Source organism: Eschrichtius robustus, chromosome 3, assembly GCF_028021215.1.
Source record: "Eschrichtius robustus isolate mEscRob2 chromosome 3, mEscRob2.pri, whole genome shotgun sequence".
Taxonomy (NCBI): domain Eukaryota; kingdom Metazoa; phylum Chordata; class Mammalia; order Artiodactyla; family Eschrichtiidae; genus Eschrichtius; species Eschrichtius robustus.
In genome coordinates, this window is record NC_090826.1 from 131,001,553 (window position 1) to 131,014,659 (window position 13,107).

The 13,107-nt window shown below is 36.2% G+C and overlaps 1 protein-coding gene across 3 annotated transcripts in view; it reads right to left on the reverse strand.

Annotated features, from left to right (window-relative positions):
- The window catches only part of LOC137762839 (ankyrin repeat domain-containing protein 45), a 151,529-nt gene that overhangs the window by 107,089 nt on the left and 31,333 nt on the right, over nucleotides 1-13,107 (reverse strand). For all 3 annotated transcript variants that reach the window (XM_068541261.1, XM_068541263.1, XM_068541262.1), the window contains exons 4-5: nucleotides 12,617-12,711; nucleotides 10,684-10,822 (exon numbers count right to left, since the gene is read on the reverse strand). In XM_068541261.1, the coding sequence (XP_068397362.1) occupies nucleotides 10,684-10,822; nucleotides 12,617-12,711 (234 nt within the window). The remainder of the gene's footprint in view (nucleotides 1-10,683; nucleotides 10,823-12,616; nucleotides 12,712-13,107) is intronic.

Here is a 13,107-nt window from a genome sequence, read left to right on the forward strand (position 1 = left end):
GACCCAAATAAACAAAATAAGAAATGAAAGAGGAGAAATAACAACTGCTATCACAGAGATACAAAAAAATCATAAGAGAATATTATGAACAGCTACATGCCAACAAATTGAACAACCTAGAAGAAATGGTCAAATTTCTAGAAAAATACAACTTTCAAAGACTAAATCAAGAAGAAATAGACAATCTGAACAGACCAATCACTACCTGTGAAATGGAAATTGTAATTTTAAAAACTTCCAGAAAGCAAAAGACATGATTGAATGGCTTCACAGAAGAATTGTACCAAACATACAAAGAAGAGTTAATACCTAACCTTCTCAAACTATTCTGAAAAATTTTTAAGATGGCAGAACACTCCCAAATGCATTCTATGAGGCCACCATTACCCTAATACCAAAATGAGTCAGGATGGAGGTGTGGGAAGACTCCAAGTTAGCGTCTCCCCACAACTAGGGCACCTGCCAGCCGCTGGTGGGAAACCCTGAGGCCCAAGGAGACGGGAGGAACCCCCAAGTGAAATGGTGGGACTGAGCGGGGAAGAGAAGTGGAGGCCAGACAGGATCAGCACCCTTGAGGCCGGGAGATCAGAAGAGGCAGGTGGGAAGAGCCTTCCAGGAGGAGTGGGAAAGCAGCGGAGGGCAACTGCCCCACCCACTCGGGCCCAGGGAGCCTGCTGAGCTCCCAGGGTGGTCTCCTACCCTCCAGGGCTCCCCTTCCCCATGGCCGCATTGGTACTGGGGGCATGGGGGGGACACCAGGGAGATCAGGAGAGGCAGGCAGGAGGGGTCCTCTGAGAGGAGTGGGAGAGGAGCAGAGGGCATTTGCCCCACCCATTCGAGCCCAGGAAGCCTCCTGGACTCCCAGGTGAGGTCCCCCACCCTCTGAGACCAGGGGTGGTGGGCAAGCCTGAGCCCCTTCTTTTGCGTTGAGGCTAAGCCCTGCCCCCCACAGCCCCCAGGGCCTTTTCCAGCCCTGTGGGTCCTGAGCATAGGCCACGCCCACCACCCAAACCTTGCCCTTGCTTAGGCCCCGCTCTCCAGAGCTAAGGCCTCCCCCCCACCTTTTTTCTTTTTTCTTTTTTTTTTTTCCCTCCTCTTTTTTAGTATTGTGGTACAGTTGTAAATTCTGGTTGTTTATTTATCTACTTTTTTATTTTTATATTCTTTCTCATATATCTGTTAGTTTACTAGTTTAATTCTATTTTTCACTTTGTTATGGTTCTCTTTTTTTTTTTTTGCAACCCCATGTGGCTTGCAGTATCTTGGTTCACGAGCCGGGGGTCAGGCCGAAGCTCCTGCAGTGGGAGCTCCGAGTCCGAACCACTGGACTAACAGAGAACCTCAGTCCTCAGGGAATATTCATTGGAGTGAGGTCTCATGGAGGTCCTCATCTCAGCACCAAGACCCACCTCTACCCAACAGCCTACAAATTCCAGTGCTGAAAGCCTCAGGCCAAACAATCACCAAGACAGGAACACAATCCCACGCATTAAAAAAAGAGAAAAAAATGAGACAGCAAAAAAATATGTCACAGATGAAGGAACAAGGTAAAAACCTACAAAACCAAACAAATGAGGAGGAAATAGGCAATCTACCTGAAAGAGAATTCATTGTAATGATAGTAAACATGATCCAGAATCTCAGAAATAGAATGGAGGCATGGATTGAGAAAATTAAAAAATGTTTAACAAAGATCTAGAAGAACTAAAGAACAAACAAATAACTGAAATGAAAAATACACTAGACGGAATCAATGACACAATAACTGAGGCAGAAGAACTAATAAGTGAGCTGGAAAACAAAATGGTGCAAATAACTGCCAAGGAGCAGAATAAAGAAAAAAGAATGAAAAGAATTGAAGACAATCTCAGAGATCTCTGGGACAACACTAAACGCACCAATGTTTGAATTATAGGGGTCCCAGAAGATGAAGAGAAAAAGAAAGGGTCTGAGAAAATATCTGAAAAGATTATAGGTGAAAACTTCCCAAACATGGGAAAGGAAATAGTCACCCAAGTCCAGGAAGTGCAGAGAGTCCCATACAGGATAAACCCTAAGAAAAACACACCAAGACACATATTACTCAAACTAACAAAAATTAAATTCAAAGAAAAAATATTAAAAGCAGCAAGAGAAAAACAAAAAATAACATACAAAGTAATCCCCATAAGGTTATCAGCTGATTTTTCAGCAGAAACTCTGCAGGCCAGAAGGGAGTGGCAGGATATACTTAAAGTGATGAAACAGAAAAACCTACAACCAACATTACTCTACCCAGCAAGGATCTAATTGAGATTCAACAGAGAAATCAAAAGCTTCTCAGACAAGCAAAAGCTAAGAGAATTCAGCACCACCAAACCAGCTTTACAACAAATGCTAAAGAAACTTCTCTAGGTGGGAACACAAGAGAACAAAATGACCCACAAAAACAAACCCAAAACAATTAAGAAAATGGTAATCAGAACATACATATCGATAATAACCTTGAATGTAAATGGATTAAATGTCCCAACCAAAAGACACAGACTGGCTGAATGGATACAAAAACAAGACCCATATATATGCTGTCTACAAGAGACCCACTTCAGACCTAGGGACACACACAGACTGAAAGTGAAGAGATGGAAAAAGATATTCCATGCAAATGGAAATCAAAAGAAAGCTGGAGTAGCAATACTCGTATCAGACAAAATAGACTTTAAAATAAAGACTGTTACAAGAGATAAGGAGGGACACCACATACTGATCAAAGGATCAATCCAAGAAGAAGAGTTAACAATTATAAATATTTATGCACCCAACACACAAGCACCTCACTACATAAGGCAACTGCTAACAGCTATAAAAGAGGAAATTGACAGTAACACAATAATAGTGGTGGACTTTAACACCTCACTTACACCAATGGACAGATCATCCAGACAGAAAATTAATAAGGAAACACAAGCTTTAAATGACACAACAGACCAGATAGATTTAATTGATACTTACAGGACATTCCATCCAAAAACAGCAGATTACACTTTCTTCTCAAGTGCACACAGAACATTCTCCAGGATAGATCACATCTTGGGTCACAAATCAAGCCTCAGTAAATTTAAGAAAATTCAAATCATATCAAGCATCTTTTCTGACCACAACGTTATGAGATTAGAAATCAATTACAGGGAAAAAACATAAAAAATACAAACACATGGAGGCTAAACAATACGTTACTAAATAACCAAGAGATCACTGAAGAAATCAAAGAGGAAATCAAAAAATACCTACAGACAAATTACAACGAAAACATGACGACCCAAAACCTATGGGATGCAGCAAAAGCAGTCCTAAGAATGAAGTTTATAGCAATACAAGTCTACCTCAAGAAACAAGAAAAATCTCAAATAAACAATCTAACCCTACACTTAAAACAAGCAGAGAAAGAAGAATGAGGAAAACCCAAAGTCAGTAGAAGGAAAGAAATCATAAAGATCAGAGCAGAAATAAATGAAATAGAAACAAAGAAAACAATAGCAAAGATCAATAAAACTAAAAGCTGGTTCTTTGAGAAGATAAACAATATTGATAAACCATTAGCCAGACTCCTCAAGAAAAAGAGGGAGAGGACTCAAATCAATAAAATTACAAATGAAAAAGGAGAACTCACAAATGACACCGCAGAAATACAAAGGATTATAGGAGACTACTACAAACAACTATATGCCAATCAAATGGACAACCACGAAGAAATGGACAAATTCTTGGAAAGGTACAATTTTCCAAGACTGAACTAGGAAGAATTAGAAAATATAAACAGACCTATCACAAGTAATGAAATTGAAACTATAATTAAAAATCTTCCAACCAACAAAACTCCAGGACCAGATGGCTTCACAGGTGAATTCTATCAAACATTTAGAGAAGCACTAACACCCATCCTTCTCAAACTCTTCCAAAAAATTGCAGAGGGAGAAATACTCCCAAATTCATTCTACAAAGCCACCATCACCCTGATACCTAAACCAGAAAAAATATCACAAAAAAAGAAAATTGTAGACCAATATCACTGATGAACATAGATGCAAAAATCCAGAACAAAATACTAGCAAACAGAATCCAACAACACATTAAAAGGATCATACACCATGATCACGGGAGATTTATCCCAGGGATGCAAGGATTCTTCAATATACGCAAATCAATCAATGCGATACACCATATTAACAAATTAAGGAATAAAAACCATATGATCACCTCAATAGATGCAGAAAAAGCTTTTGACAAAATTCAACACCCATTTATGATAAAAACTCTCCAGAAAATGGGCATAGAGGGAAACTACCTCAACATAATAAAGGCCATATACAACAAACCCACAGCAAGCATCATCCTCAATGGTGAAGAACTGAAAGCATTTCCACTAAGATCAGGAACAAGACAAGGATGTCCACTCTTGCCACTATTATTCAACATAGTTTTGGAAGTCCTAGCCATGGCAATCAGAGAAGACAAAGCAATAAAAGGAATCCAAATTGGAAGAGAAGGAGTAAAACTGTCACTGTTTGCAGATGACATGATACTATACCTAGAAAATCCTAAAGATGTCACCAGAAAACTACTAGAACTAATAAATGAATTTGGTAAGGTTGCAGGATACAAAATTAATGCACAGAAATCTCTGGCATTCCTATACATCAACAACATAAAATCAGAAAGAGAAAATAAGGAAACAATCCCACTTACCATCGCAACAACAAGAATAAAATACCTAGGAATAAACCTGCCCTAGGAGGCAAAAGACCTGTACTCAGAAAACTATAAAACACTGATGAAGGAAATCAAAGATGACAAAAACAGATGGAAAAATATACCATGTTCTTGGATTGGAAGAATCAATATTGTGAAAATGACTATACTACCCAAAGCAATCTACGGTATCAATGCAATCCCTATCAAACTACCAATGGCATTCTTCACAGAATTAGAACAAAAAATTTTACAACTCATATGGAAACACAAAAGACCCCAAATAGCCAAAGCAATCTTGAGAAAGAAAAATGCAGTTGGAGGAATCAGGCTCACCCACTTCAAACTATACCACAAAGCTACAGTAATCAAGACAGTATGGTACTGGCACAAAAACAGTATAGATCAATGGTACAGGATAGAATGCCCAGAGATAAACCCACACACATATGGGCACCTAATTTACAACAAAGGAGGCAAGAACATACAGTGGAGAAAAGACAGCCTCTTCAATAAGTGGTGTTGGGAAAACTGGACAGCTACATGTAAAAGAATGAAATTAGAACACTCTCTAACACCATACACAAAAATAAACTTCAAATGGATTAAAGACCTGAATGTAAAACCAGACACTATAAAACTCTTAGAGGAAAACATAAGAAAAACACTCTTTGACGTAAACCACAGCAAGATCTTTTTTGACCCACCTCCTAGAGCAACGGAAATAAAAACAAAAATAAACAAACGGTATTTAATTAAACTTCAAAGCTTTTGCACAGTAAAGGAAACCATAAACAAGACAAAAAGACAACCCTCAGAATGGGAGAAAATACTGCAAATCAGACAAAGGATTAATCTCAAAAACATACAAACAGCTCATGGAGCTCAATATCAAAAAAGCAAACAATCCAATTAAAAAATGGGCAGAAGACCTAAATAGACATTTCACCAAGGAAGACATACAGATGGCCAAGAGGCACATGAAAAGATACTCAACATCACTAATCATTAGAGAAATGCAAATCAAAACTATTCACCTCACACTGGTCAGAATGGCCACTATCAAAAAATGTAGAAACAATAAATGCTGGAAAGACTGTGGTGAAACAGAACCCTCTTGCACTGTTGGTGGGAATGTAAATTGATACAACCACTATGGAAAACAGTATGGAGGTCCTTAAAAAACTAAAAATAGAACTACCATATGACCCAGCAATCCCACTACTGGGCATATACCCTGAGAAAACCATACTTCAAAAAGAGACAAGTACCACAATGTTCACTGCAGCACTATTTACAATAGCCAGGACACGGAACCAACCTAAATGTCCATCAAAAGATGAATGGATAAAGAAGAGGTGGCACATATATACAATGAAATATTACTCAGCCATAAAAAGAAATGAAGTTGAGTTATTTGTAGTGAGGTGGATGGACCTAGAGTCTGGCATACAGAGTGAAGTAAGAAAGAGAAAAACAAATACCGCATGCTAACACATATATATGGAACCTAAAAAAAAAAAATGATACTGATGAACCTAGTTGCAGGGCAGAAATAAAGAGGTAGACGTAGAGAACAGACTTGAGGACATGGGGTGGGAGGGGGAAGCTGGGGCGAAGTGAGAGTAGCATCGACATATATACATTACCAAATGTAAAACAGTTAGCTAGTGGGAAGCAGCAGCATAGCACAGGGAGATCGGCTTGGTGTTTTGCGATAACCTAGAAGGGTGGGATAGGGAGGATGGTAGGGAGGCTCAAGAGGGTGGGGATATGGGGACATATGTATGCATATGGCTGATTCACTTTGGTGTACAAAAGAAACTAACACAGTATTGTGAAGCAATTATACTCCAATAAATATCTATTAAAATTTTTTTAAAAAGCAAAAAAAAAAATGAGTCAAAGACACTACAAAAAGAGAAAATTACAGGCCAATAACTCTGATGACTATAGATGCAAAAATTCTCAACAAAATTTTAGCAAACCGAATTCAAAAATACATTAAAAGGATCATATACCATGATCAAGTGGGACTTATCCCAGAGATGCAAGGATGGTTCAGTATCTGCAAATCAATCAATGTGATCTACCACATTCATAAAACATGAATAAAAATCACATGGTCATCTCAAAAGACACAGAAAAAACATCTGATAAAATTCAACATGCATTCATGATAAAAACTCTCGTCAAAGTTGGTAATGAGGAACATATCTCAACATAATAAAGGTCGTTTACAACAAACCCACAGCTAACATCATACTCAACAGTGAAAAGCTTAAAGCATTTCCTCTAAGATCAGGAACAAGACAAGGATGACCACTCACGCCACTTTTATTCAACACAGTTTTGGAAGTCCTAGCCACAGCAGTCAGAGAAGAAAAAGAAACAAACGGCATCTAAATTGGAAAGGAAGAAGTAAAACTGTCACTATTTGCATATGACATGATACTCTATATAGAAAACCCTAAATTCTCCACCAAAAAACTATTAGAACTAATAAATGAATTCAGTAAAGTTGCAGGATACAAGATTAATATACAAAAATCTGTTGCTTTTCCATACATTAATAATGAACTATCAGAAAGAGAAAGCAAGAAAACAAGCCTGTTTAAAATTCTATTCAAAATCGCATTTAAAAAACCTAGGAATAACTGTAACCTCAGAGGTGAAAAACCTATACTCTGAAAACTATAAAACGTGAATGAAAGAATTTGAAGATAATAAAAGGAAATGGAAAGACATCCTATGTTCCTGGATTAGAAGAATTAATATTGTTAAAATGTCCACACTACACAAAGCAATCTACAGACTTAATGCAATCGCTCTCAAAATACCAATGGCATTTTCCACAGAACTAGAACAAATCATACTAAAATTTATATGTAACCACAAAAGACCCCAATTTGCCAATGCAATCTTGAGGAAAAAGAACAAAGCTGGAGGTATCACATGCCCTGACTTCAGAGTATACTACAAAGCTACAGTAATCAAAACCACATGGTGCTGGCACAAGAACAGATAATTAGATCAAGAGAACAGAACAAAGAGCCCAGAAATAAACCCACACACTTATGGTCAATTAATCTATGACAAAGGAGGCAAGACTATACAATGGAGAAAAGATGGTCTCTTCAATAAGTGGTGCTGGGAAAACTGGACAGCTACATGTAAAAGAATGAAATCAGAACATTTTCTCACACCATATATAAAAATAAACTCAAAATGGATTAAAGATCTAAATGTAAGACCTGAAATGATAAAACTCCTATAACACAGCATAGGCAGAACACTGTTTGGCATAAATCATAGCAATAATTTTTTGGATCTGTCTCCAAAGGCAAAAGAAACAAAAGCAAAGATAAACAAAGGGGACCTAATTAAACTTAAAAGCTTTTGCACAGCAAAGGAAACCGTGGTCAAAACGGAAAGACAACCTACAGAATATCTGCAAATGATGAAACCAACAAGGGGTTTTTATGCAAAATATACAAACAGCTCATACAACTCAATATCAAAAAACCAAAAAGTCCGATTAAAAAATGGGCAGAAGATCTGAATTTTTCAAAATTCAGATATTTTTCCGAAGAAGACATACAGATGGTCAACAGGCATACAAATAGACACTCAACATCACTAATCATCAGAGAAATGCAAATCAAAACCACAATGAGTTATCCCCCCACACCTGTCAAAATGGCCATCTTCAAAAAGTCCACAAATAACAAATGTTGGCGAGGATACAGCGAAAAGGGAACCCTCTTGCATTGTTGGTGGGAATGTAAATTGGTGCAGCCACTGTGGAAACAGTATGGAGATTCCTCAAAAAACTAAAAATAGAACTACCATATGCTCCAACAATTCCACTCCTGAGTGTATATCTGAAGAAAATGAAAACACTAATTCAAAAAGAAACATGCATCCCAATTTTCATAGCAGCATCAGTTTACAATAGCCAAGATATAAAAGCAACCTAAGTGTCCCTCAAGAGATAAATGGATATGGAACTCCCTGGCAGTCCAGTGGTTAGGACTTGGTGCTTTCACTGCCGGGGCCCAGGTTCAATCCCTGATTGCAGAACTAAGATCCCACAAGCTGACTGACGTGGCCAAAAAAAAAAACCAGAAAAAATAAAACAAAACAAAGAGATGAATGGATAAAGAAGATGTGTCGTGTGTGTGTGTGTGTGTGTATGTGTGTGTGTGTGTGTGTGTGTGTGTGTTTATATATGTATGTTTACTCAGCCATAAAAAAGAATGAAATTCTGCCATTTGCAACAACATGGATGGACCTAGAGGGTATTATGCTTAGTGAAATAAGTCAGAGAAAGTCAAATACTCTATGTTATCACTTACATGTGGAGTCTAAAAAATTTTTTATAAAACAAATGAATATAACAAAACAAACAGACCCACAGATACAGAGAACAAACTAGTGGTTACCAGTGGGAGAGAGAAGACGGGAGGGGCAAGATAGGGGTAGGGGATTAAGAGATATAAACCACTACACATAAAATAAATAAGCAACAAGGATATATTGAACAGCACAGGGAAGTGTACCCATTATTTTGTAGTAACTTTAAATTCTATTAAAATATTGAATTACTATGCTGTACACCTGAAACTAATATAATATTATAAATCACCTATACTTCAATTAAAAAATAAGAAGACAACTCAACTTAAAAATGGGCAAAAGATTCAGAGACATTTCTCCAAAGAAAATATACAAATGGCCAGTAAGCACTTGAAAAAATGTTTAACATCACCAGTAATTAAGGAAATGCAAATCAGAACTACATTAAGATACTTCATACCCACTAGAACAGCTAAAAAAATATTTTTAAGATAATAATAAATGTTGATAACAATGTGGAGAAATTGGAATCCTCATATATATTGCTTATGGGAATGGAAATTTGGAAACAGTTTGGCAATTCCTCAAAAGGTCAGAAATAGAGGTACCATATGACCCCAGCAATTCTACTCCTAAATATATACCCAAGAGAAATGAAAGCATGTGGCCACACAAAAATTTGTACACAAAAATTCATAGCAGCATTATTTATAATAGTCAAATGAGTAGAAACTCAAGTGTCCATCAATTAATGAATGGATAAATTTGAATCCATACAATGGACTATTGTTCAGTGATAAAAAGGAATACTGACACATATTACAACATGGATGAACCTTAAAAACATTACGCAAAGCGAAAGAAGCCAGACCCAAAAGGCAACAGACTATATGATCTATCTCTGAAATGTTCAGAACAGGTAATCCATAGAGATAAAAAGTAGATCAGTAGTTGCCAGGGACTTGTGGAAGGGAGGAATGGGCAGTGACTACTAATAGATGTGGTGTGTCTCTTCAGGCTGGTAAAATGTTCTAAAATTAGACAGTGGTGATGATTATATAACTCTGAAAATATACTGAAAACCACTGAATTTTTCATTTTTTAAATGGTGAATTTTATGGTATGAGAATTCTATCTTAATAAAGCTGATATTTTTTAAATCTTAGGTACACCTGCCACCAAGATTCTGACGGTGCACCTTCTCCACTGACAGGACAGTATTCTCACAATAGGTTTTTCAAACTATAGAGTTACATTACTGAAAATGTTTTTTTCAAATTCTGCCGCTCTATCTCCTTGAAGGACATGTCTTCCTGGTTGAAAATCACTGGTCAAAACCATAGTAAATTACATAAAATTAAATGATTAATGATGGTAATAAGATTAGTACTAGACATTCTCTGTAGAAATAACTCTCATTATTTTTAGTTATTATTAATATTGTAACCCAATGAAACTGAGTTACAGATTAGTGCCTGTAACAAGGTTAATGGCTACTTAATGAAGAGTGCTGAAATCAGATTATCTCAGAAATAACAACATTGAACCTAATTTTCACCTTTTCTGACATTCAAACCATTTTTATCCAAAACTTACGTGGTGTAGCCATTTTTGTGAAGATAGGAGTCACAATATCTTCCAATTGCTGTTTCTGCTCAAAAAGCTCATTAATGGAAGCTTCTAAATGGGTTTCCAGCCATTCATTTTTTATACGGCATGCACTGAGGATGGTATTCTAGAGACAGAAACAAAGAATTTACTTTCCACTTGTTTATTTAAAAATAAAACTCTATAGTATCTCTAAACCAGCACTGTGCAACAGAACTTTCTGTGATGATGGAAATGTTCTGTATCTGCATTGTCCAATACAGTCACCATTAGACGTACATAGCCAGTGAGCACTAGAAAAGTGGCTGAGGAACTGAATTTTTAAGTTTAATTAATTCTAATTTAAATAATCTCATATGGCTAGGGGCTACTATATCTGACAGTGCAGCTCTAACATTAGTGGAATGTGCGTATAAAGAAACTCATAATCTAGAGTCATGAAGCCTTGGGCCAGTCTACACCTTCTCCCTAATTCTTTATTTTCAGTGAGCCCTGTGATAAAGAAAAGTGTTTGCAAAGGTTGGAAAAAAATGGGTGGATGGTATGAGCTACATGCAACTCAACGGACAATGCCAAGGATATTTTATTCCTTCTCAGGTGGTTCACAGGAGAAGAAAGTGCAAGAAATGCAAAAAGAGCTCCACCTCACTGAAAACCTCTCAGTTTGCATTGCAAAACCATCTCTTTGTACATGAGCAGCAAACTGCTGATATCTGATTTAAGATGTTCATTACTCTATGGTTTGTAATAATAAAGAGACATGAATAAATGTATTATATGTCCTGTCCATATTATTAAATAAGCAGTAGTATATACAGAAGTATATAGAATAAAGTGTATTTATAAAGATATCCATAATATATTCTTTAAAGGAAAAAAAAATTAAAGAACAATTTGTATAGTATGATCCTATTTTTATAAAAGCAAAATCTCTTATAAAACTCTGTGTGCATACATATGTTTATATAAGTGAAGGGAAAGCATGATGAGATTAACACAAAATTGTTATTAGAACCACACGGTAATAAGACTGCAAAGGGAAAAGAGAAAACTATTAAGTTTGCTTTAGATGTTTTATTTTTATTTTATTCTAATCATTACTATATTTTCTAGCTCAAATAACCAAATATTTGAAAACTGAAATTAAAAAGGCTTTTATAGTGACTAGTTTGACAAAGCACTGTCCATGCCAGAAAGATTGTTTTGCAGATCTAATAGCTGCAATAGCTATTCTAATAGAATTCTGCCTATATTTTGTTTCATAAGAGATTTTGTAAAGTGTTTTACAAACAAGTGAAATGTGTAACTTAGCATGTTCTCAGACTTGATGATGTCTTATACTTTTAGCAATAGCTATTCTTTTTCATCAGAATTATAAGTCACAGAAAATTCATAGAACTTCCAGTACAGAAATGCAGGAAATAATTTAAAACCCAAACACATTTCTAACACCTTGAGTGTATCTTTTTTTTAGTGTACATCCAAAGTAATAAACTAGTTCACATGCAGTACTTAGTATATAGTAAATGTGGCAAGCTGGCTTTACAATTAGCTATCTTTACATCTGTGTATCTTTTTTCACCATTATGTTAAATTTGATATGTTAAAAAATATGTACTGTGTATATACATATTTACAAAAATACATGATGTATATCTAAGTTTTAAAGCAAAATAATGAAATGAGTATCAGCGGATCCCACTAATCAACAGAGGAACAAGAACACTGCCAGTACTATTAATGCTGTTCCTGTGCCCCTCCCCTATACAGCAGTTTATTAAGAAAGGAAAAAATGAAGGAAGGGAGGGAGAGGAGAGCAGTGAGGACTGCTATCTACCTCTAGTGCATTAGTGTAGAAATTAAAGATACAAGGCAAAAATCTCAGAAGACTTCAGAGCAAACTATAATCACAATGCAGTACCTTGTCTTCCTTAAAAAGCTTCCCTGGTCCCTTTGCTGTATCTGTAACAATTGCAGAGACCTTTGCAATATATTTTTTCAGCGCCAGCCTTGCATCTGAAAGAACAGAACAGTAAAGTGCATAATAATAAGACAAAGACCAAAAAATATGCATTACAAACATTACATGTTTGTAATGTACATTTATATCTCCAGAGCTTTATAAAGACTGCATAGGAGATTTGTTGCAGTTGTTTTCCTTGGGGAACTTCAAAAGGATAACATTCAACTAGCACAGCACTTTGGGGCACTCACTGTATTCCTAGAATTGCGCTAAAATTTTTAAAGAGCAAATAAATATAAAATGTGATACCTGATACCACAGAGACTATAGTCTATCAAAATATCTACTCTGGGGAAAGGAACAAAAAACATTTCCAAGAGAAAAACTGTCACTTGCTTTACCCTTCTTTATCCTACAAAATAAATTCAAATAGCTTCCCTCTTTAAAAA